The sequence below is a fragment of the Nicotiana attenuata genome, unplaced genomic scaffold, assembly GCF_001879085.1.
Source record: "Nicotiana attenuata strain UT unplaced genomic scaffold, NIATTr2, whole genome shotgun sequence".
Lineage (NCBI taxonomy): Eukaryota > Viridiplantae > Streptophyta > Magnoliopsida > Solanales > Solanaceae > Nicotiana > Nicotiana attenuata.
The window spans coordinates 1-8900 of NW_017671112.1; the positions used below are offsets into that span (position 1 = coordinate 1).

General features: G+C 36.9%; 1 protein-coding gene across 1 annotated transcript; it reads left to right on the forward strand.

Moving 5' to 3' along the window:
• Positions 1-6230: 6230 nt before the first annotated feature.
• On the forward strand, positions 6231-7980 carry LOC109205987 (the record flags this gene model as incomplete). The annotated part of the gene is made up of 4 exons (XM_019368755.1): positions 6231-6373; positions 6419-6576; positions 6633-6967; positions 7064-7980. Coding segments are annotated over 4 exons (1553 nt in total), but the record flags the coding sequence as incomplete, so codon positions are not given.
• Between the last annotated feature and the right edge of the window lie 920 nt (positions 7981-8900).

Sequence of the window (8900 nt, forward strand, 5' to 3'; positions counted from 1 at the left end):
CAATTAATATATATATATATATATATGGTAGTTTTTTATTTTATTTTACTATTTTCGTTTTTTATATGTATATATAAATAGATTTTTCGTTTTTTTTAGTTTAAAATAATTTTAGAACACCAATTTGAAACTATTCTCCAATTTGAATTGGTACTTCATTATTTTTTTTAATTTTGTTTTTATTTTAAAATTATTTTAAAACTCCAACTTGAAACTACTTCTCGATTTGAATGGGCAATTTTTCTTCTCTTTTTTTTTTCTATAGGTTAATTTTTTTTTTTATTTTTATTTTGAAATAATGTAAAAACTCAAACTTGAAACTACTCCCACCCAATTTGAATGGGTAGTTATTTTTAATATATTTATTTTTTGTTGTTTTTTTATTATATTTAATAATAAGATATCTATATTTATTAAATCCAAATAAAGTAACCTTATAGTTTTTTATTTTATTTTATTATTTTCGTTTTTTATATGTATATTATATATAAATAGATTATTCATTTTTTTAATTTTAAAATAATTTTAAAACTCCAATTTGAAACTACTCCCCAATTTGAATTGGTAATTCATTATTTTTTTTAATTTCGTTTTTTCTTTTAAAATAATTTAAAAACTCAAACTTGAAACTACTCCCACCCAATTTGAATGGGTAGTTATTTTTTATATATTTATTTTTTGTTTTTTTATTATATTTAATTATAAGATATCTATATTTATTAATCCAAATAAAGTAACCAATTAATATATATGGTAGTTTTTTATTGTATTTTATTATTTTCTTTTTTGATATGTATTTTAATTCAGAAATAAGTAACCAATAACTAATTATAAACTAAATAACTAATTAGTAACCAATTATGCCATGTGGTATTTTTTTAGGCTGCCACTTGGCTTAAGGAGAGGGCTTTTTCCTCTCCTTTTAATAATATATAGATTGCTTATCAATTGGGATAAAAGTGGAACATCATGTAGCTCATGTTCACACTCAAAATGGCCTTGTAGAGTCTTTAATTAAACGTCTGCAATTGATAGCAAGATCGTTACTCATGAAAACGAGGTTGCCCACTTTTGTTTGGGGTCACGCCATTTTGCATGCAGCAATGCTAGTTCGTCTCAGACAGACAAATTATCATAAATATTCCCCGTTGAAATTAGTATTGGGTCATGAACCTAATATATCCCATTTAAGAATTTTTGGATGGATATGTGCATGTAGATCCGCCATATCGCACCAAAATGGGCCCCCCAAAGAAGGTTATGAATATAGTTGGGTTTGAATCGACCTCCATTATTTGCTACCTCGAAACATTAACGGGGGATTTGTTCACTGCACGATTTGCAGACTGTCAATTCGATAAGACACTTTTCCCAAAATTAGGGGGAGAAAATGGTGAAACCAAACTGGAAATTTCTCATCTTGATCCACATGCCTCTATTTGTGAAAAAGAAGTGCAAAAGATTATTCATTTGCAAAAAGAAAAATAGCAAATCAAATGCCAGATGCATTTACGATCTGAAAAGGATAACAAAATCACATTTCCCTGCAGAGAATGTTCCAATCCGTATTGATGTCCCTATTGGACAATCTTCTAGTGTCATAGCTAATGAGTCAAAAGCATGCCTAAAACGTGGCAGACCATTAGGTTCTAAGGATCGAAATCCTAGAAAAAGGAAAACAAATGATCAAGATGACACTACAAAAGAGTCTCATGAAGAAATCCACGATTTAACCAATCCTGAGATTCATGAGGAAATCACTGAGCCTGAGACTCAAGAAAATAAGGAACTATCAATAAATCCAATCGATATTGAGACAAATTTGAATCGATTGGATATAGTGGTGGATTATGTCTTTGCATATAATGTTGCATCTAACATTATGCAAGATAGGAGGATCTTAAACCTCAATCTATTGGAGAATGTCGACAAAGACGTGATTGGCCAAAATGGCAAGAAGCAATCCAATCAGAGTTAAATTCACTTGCAAAATGTGAAGTTTTTGAGCCTGTAGTCCAAACACCTAATGGTGTTAAGCCTATTGGCTATAAATGGGTCTTTGTACGCAAAAGGAATGAGAAAAATGAGGTACAAAGATATAAGGAACGCCTTGTTGCACAAGGATTTTCACAAAGGCCTGGTGTCGATTATGAAGAGACATATTCACCCGTTATAGATGCTATAACGTTCCGTTATCTCATTAGTTTTGCTGTTCATGAAAAGCTTGACATGCATTTAATGGATATGGTTACCGCCTACCTTTATGGCTCACTTGATAATGAGATATACATGAAAATTCCCGAGGGATTTAAAATGCCTAATACACATAATTCAAAGTCCCGGGAAATGTTTTCAATCAAATTGCAAAGATCTTTGTATGGTCTAAAGCAATCAGGACGAATGTGGTATAATCGTCTTAGTGAGTATTTATTAAAAGGAAGGCTATATAAATGATGCCATTTGCCCATGTGTTTTTATAAAGAAAACAACATCGGAATTGGTTGTACTTGCCGTATATGTTGATGACATAAACCTTATTGGGACTCCTATAGAACTCCAAAAAGAAATTGATTATTTAAAGAAGGAATTCGAGAAGAAAGATATCGAAAAGACAAAATTATGTCTCGGCTTGCAAATTGAACATTTGGCAAATGGAATTTTCGTTCATCAATCTACCTACATAGAAAAGGTATTCAAACGGTTTTACATGGATGGAGCACATCCATTAAGTACTCCGATGGTTGTTCGATCACTTGATGTGAATAAGGATCCATTCCGACCTCAAGAAGAGAATGAAGAGCTATTTGGTCCTGAAGTACCATATCTTAGTGCAATTGGTGCACTAATATATCTTGCTAATACTACAAGGCCTGACATAACCTTTCAGTTAATGTCTTAGCAAGATATAGTTCTGCTCCTACAAGGAGACATTGGAATGGAATCAAACATATATTGGGGTATCTAAAAGGAACTACCGATATGGGCTTATTTTATGGCAATAATTGCAGTCCCAATCTTGTTGGTTATGCCGATGCTGGGTATTTATCTGACCCACACAAGGCTCGATCTCAAATAGGTTATGTGTTTACCTGTGGAGGCACTGCCATATCTTGGCGATCGACTAAGCAATCAATTGTGGTACTTCATCTAATCATGCTGAGATAATTGCTATTCATGAAGCAAGTCAATAATGTGTGTGGTTGAGGTCTATAATACATCTTATCCGAGACAAATATGGTTTGAAGTGTGATAAACTGCCTACGATTTTGTATGAAGACAATGCAGCATGCATAGCCCAATTGAAAGGAGGATTCATAAAAGGAGTTAGGACAAAGCACATTTCACCAAAGTTATTTTTTACTCATGATCTTCAAAAGAATGGTGATATCAATGTGCAACAAATCCGTAATAACGTTTGATTTTCTGCTACGTTATGGATCCTGAACTTCGAGTTCCAAGTTCAAAAGTTAAGGACACTTGGTCCTTAACTTAGAATTACAAGTTCAAAAGTTAAGGACACTTGGTCCTGAACTTAGACTAACAAGCTCAAAAGTTAAGGACAATAGACCCTGAACTTATGGTTACAAGTTCAAAAGTTAAGGACAATAGGTCCTGAACTTAGGCTAAGAAGCCCAAAAGTTAAGGACAATAGGTCCTGAACTTAGACTAACAAGCTCAAAAGTTAAGGGCAATAGGTCCTGAACTTAGACTAACAAGCTCAAAAGTTAAGGACACTTGGTCTTGAACTTACAGTTACAAGTTCAAAAGTTAAGGACACTTGGTCCTGAACTTAGACTAACAAGCTAAAAAGTTAAGGATAATAGGTCTTGAACTTAGACTTACAAGTTCAAAAGTTAAGGACAAGTAGTCATTAACTTAGAGTTACAGTACATAACTTAAGGACATGTGGTCCTGAACTTCGAGTTCAAAGTTCAAAAGTTAAGGACATATAGTCCTGAAGTCCTAAAGTCCTGAACTTAGAGTTGCAAATTCAAAAGTTAAGGACACTTGGTCCTGAACTTTTATGAGCAGAAGGGTATTTTCGTATGGGCAGGTAAAGTTTATTAAAGCGGTGGCTAAAGGCTAAAGATATTTTAAACAGTGGCTTAAAAGTAAATACATGTGTTATTAGTGGCTAATCGTGCACTTCTGGTGTTTTAAGCGTCAACACCACACAAGGGGGGGGGGTGATTTGTGTGGTACCCAATTTTCGCTCTAGAAGAACCTGGTTCTTCTAGGTATACTAACTACTGTTGTTTGTGGAATAATAAATGCAGAAAATAAAGAACACAGAGATTTTTACGGGAAAACACCTGGCTCAAAAGGTGAAAAATCCACGACCTACTACTCAGTAGGATTTTCCCAAACTTCCACTAAAATGACTGAGCCAAAACAACAATTACAAAACTCTTGTAAACCTAAAGATTAAACTCTAATCCCGTTATGGCACACAGCCTCAACTGTTGCGACAACTTCAAGTTAGCCTATAACTTGAACACTCAAAGTACCTAGTACAAATGCTTCTATGAAAGCTGAAAGGTACAACTTTAAATCACCGACTACAATTGAACTAGAATAAAAGAAGGACACAATGGAATTGGTTCTTCTATCTTGTCCAAGTAGCTTCAGGAATGCACACTTGAATCTCACATAAATTGCTTGCAAAATTGCCTCGCTCTTTTGCTCTCAATTTAGTTTAACTTCTGCGTTTGTGCAATACCTGTAAAAGAGAACAATCACTGTTATTTAATGAGTTAGTAATTAGAGTTTGATTGAGACTCAATTGCTGATCTTCCATTGAAGTTGAGTCCTTGAACACCACAAACTCCAACCCTATCCTTTATCCGGATTATGTCCTCTTCTCATAAGGAGACTTTCTCTCCTTATCCAATATGCAACCTTTTCGATCAGTTTAGGAGATATTGCTGCTTGATCACTGAGACTTATCTCCTTCACGTGTATCTCACATGTATAGGTTGATAAACACTGTGCCTCACATGATGGACCCGGTCCATTACTGAGTTCATTTGTCATTCTTCAAAACTTCACCTCAACTTGGGCCAACAAATTCCCCCTTTTTGATGATGACAAACTCTGTGCTTTTACTGATCAAAGAACCTGTAAGAACTCAGCTTAACCATCAACACTTAACCTAGAATCTTAACTTATCATCAAGGACCAGGTTTAATTAGGTTATAAATATCACATTATTCAGAATAAAGAGTAAAGCACAATATCTCAATATCTCTTCCCCCTTTTGGCATCATCGAAAAGTTGCATACACAGTGTGAATCCTAGATTTTAATAATTACTCATGGCCACTGAGGCAACTGCAAGTGAAAACATGAGTAAATATATCAATAATCAACAGACATAATTAAACTATTAAGATCAGAATCTTCATATAACAAGAGAAACAACAGTTGTCATTGATAAAGATATGTTTCCACAAACAAACCACAAAAAGAAAGAAAAAACATCCAAAACATGAGCAAAAACTGAAATATCCCTAAATCGGGTCACTAGGGGTACTAGACTGGATCTAAAGACAAGTGCTGGAAGGCCTAGGGCTTGGAAGAACTAGAGGGTTGAGATTGGAGAAGGTTTACCATATTCTGAAGCATTCCATCACTCTTCTCCTTTTCTTTTGCTAGCTCAGTTCTAAGGCCATCTCTCTCATTCTCCAATTCAGCCACGCGTGCCTTGAGCCTAGCAATTTCATCATCCTTAGTTCCACACTCCTGAACTAAGGCCCTAACCTTGCTGTTGATGGGTGTCTTCAGAGACTCCACACATCCACACTTCCAAACATGTTTCCTATTCTTTCTCTCTTCATTTCACCAAATCTTCTCTCTTCTTCTCACCATGGCTGAAATCAAATAATTTCTAGTCTCACTGAGTCCTCATCGGTTGAAACACCAACGCCAGACTCTCCTCCTCACACTACAGATAACCAAAACCCTAGAACAGAGTCACCCCCACACTCCATCTCCTCTCCTACCCATTCGAGTTCCAGTTCTCAAAAGAGTTACAAAGCATCAACTCTCACAAGAGGTGTTGCCCAGAGCTCTTCTCTTACCTCGCCAGAAAAGAGGTATGAAACTAGTATTGTTGAGAATGAAGAAAATTAGAAAATCTCAAGTTCTCCTATAGAAGAAGGGCCAAGGGCAGACCAGACTAAGAGAAAATTGTTTACTCAACAAAGACTGCTCCTGAACCCCTGCCCGCAGGTACCGCTCCTACTTCTCCTGAGTTTCTCATGAATCTACAAGAAAAGGAAGCCATAGAAAATATGTTGTCCATCACCAATGAAGGGGAATTTGTCGGAGGAAGTGAGGATGGTATAAAGACTCAAGGGGAAGAATTTGAGCCTGTTTGAGAGGATAATGAGCTTATGCCTATTGAACCTTTAGCATAGGAAGGTACTACTGGGGAACCTGCTAGAGGACCTGATCCTCCTTCGGAGGATCCAACTCCGGGTCCTTCTCAGGAACCCCAGGTTAGTGCTGACCCTGCTCCCTCTCCTTATTTAGATGTTGAGCCTTTAACTGTGATTATGCTTGAGACAAGCCCTGCGTCTGATGAACAAAAGGAGGAAAGTGAAGAAATTCAGATGATTTACCAATTGCCAGTTTGCCTAGGCGTAAAGTAGTTGTAAGTGAAGATCCAATTCCTAAGCGACCCACAACAAGTTTGCAAAAGAAGGAGGCTCTTGAGTCTTCTCTTAAAAAAAGTCAAGCTAAGTCAAGGAGAAGAAAATTAGTGAAAGATGGCAAAGTTGTAAATGAGAAGATAGCGCTTGTTGAGAATGTGGATGAAGAAGAAGCAGAGGAACCTAGTACGTTGACTAGGAAGTTATCACAAAAGCATGGTATTCTCAAGCCAAAAGGGGGATCTTCTGTGTCTGCCGAACGTCTGACTAGGTCTGATGATGCTGTTGCTACTGAGAAGTTATCACAAAAGCATGGTATTCTCAAGCCAAAAGGGGGATCTTCTGTGTCTGCTAAACGTCTGACTAGGTCTGATGATGCTGTTGCTACTGAGAATGTGGAGAAATAATCAGGTGAAAAATCTGTAAAGTCTAATAAAAAGGAGAAGGGTGTTCGAAAGACTACTAAGAGAAAGGTTGATACTGATGAGGAACCTGATTCCTCAAAGAAGGCCAGAGTTGGTAATCCAGGGAGTGTTGGGAAAGAGAGATTGAGAAGTCAAAAGGTACTATGGGGACGCACATTTGCCTCTGATGTCTTGGAGGAGGCTGGTATGAGACAGTTGGTTGAGGTCTGTGATTTCCAACAATGGACACACTTGTTCACAAGGGATGCTGCTAGGATGTATAAGGAGGAAGTTCAAAGTTTTTATGCTGACTTGTACAAGGTTGAGGATGGTCACATTTGTGCCTTGGTGAATGGGGTTGATATGGTAATGGACTCCGTCTTGTTGGGATCTGTTCTTGGTGTGCCTACTGAAGGGTTGTCTAGTGTTCGGGGAGCTTGTACTCAGAACTTCAGGAACGCAATCTTGAAGGACATAGCAGTTCAGCAGGGGGAACGGGTTCAGAAGAAGGCCCTCTCTCCTGTTTACCAACTGCTATTTGAGATGGTAAACAAAGTGTTGCTGCCTCGAGCTGAGCGAATATCCATCACCTCTCATGCAGACCTATTCCTCATGGAAGAATTGGACAACTTCACTACCATTAATCTGCCTGGGATCATAATAGAGCACATGAATAAAGTTGCAGACTTTAAAGATGGTAATCATGGGCTGCCGTATGGGTTCCTTCTTACCAAGGTCTTTGAGCACTTCAAGGTTCCTCTCGGACCAGTTAAAGTGGGCACCAAGAAGGAAACTTTTTCGAAAGGCACTCTTGAAGAATGTGAGTGTATAGCGAAATTTGGAGGGGTTGCAAGCACTTCTACCATATCTCAGTTAATAAATGCTCAAAACCAGTGCTACTTAAATTCTGTCCCCTCAATTTAGTTTCTAGTCCCGTCTTTCAGTGTCAATTCTTATGGTGATAACTTGTGGTATTTTTTGTTGGTTGTTCTAATTTGTGGATGTGGTAGTAACATTGACTCTGCTCCTGCTGTAAAATCCAAAATTATGTTAATGCAAGCTTTACCGTTGTTGTTGTTTATACCTTGCTTATATGCTCTATTCTTAATCATGATAGTGTGCATGTAAGTGGTATGAGTTAACTTAAAACTAGACTTCCTTCTTGCTTAATTGCCTGTTACTGATCTTTTTATGATTCCAAAAAAAGAGGGAAATATAATTGTACTAATTAAGGGGGAATGCAGAGATTGAGGGGGGAACTTAAGGCCTTTCTGGTTCGCAGTCTGGTTCTATGTGGTTCTTTGTGGGATTTTCAATTATGAGTTTGTCATAATGAAAAAGAGGGAAATTGATATGTTATAAGCACTTTGCTTTACGTTTTGATGATCTAACAAACTTACTATCCAGAACCAAATACGGAACCTGTTACACATTTACAAGACCTTAAGATCACAAGGTTCCAGGTTGGGTTTCAGCGTGGGTGTTATGATTCAACTCTTCAGAGTGGAAGGAAAATCTGACAAAACAGTTCCCTACCAATTCCTGAGGAGACTGTACGAAGTCAACTCTACAGCTGGAATGTTGCTGCCTACGCATGCTACAGTGCAGAAACAGTGCAGCAGTCAACTTTCCAGGGAAGACTTTTTACCTACCTTACTTACATCATTGTAAGTGATGTCACACATGTATATATACAATCAAGGAAGGTAAAACACACTCACTTGAACTTTTCAGAAGATTATTCACGTGACCATCTTGCAAGCAAGTTTCAAGTGCTTTAAGAAAAAAAACAAAGCAACTCATGTCCTTAGTTGAGTTGTAACTTTGTAATTGTTCTTCAAATG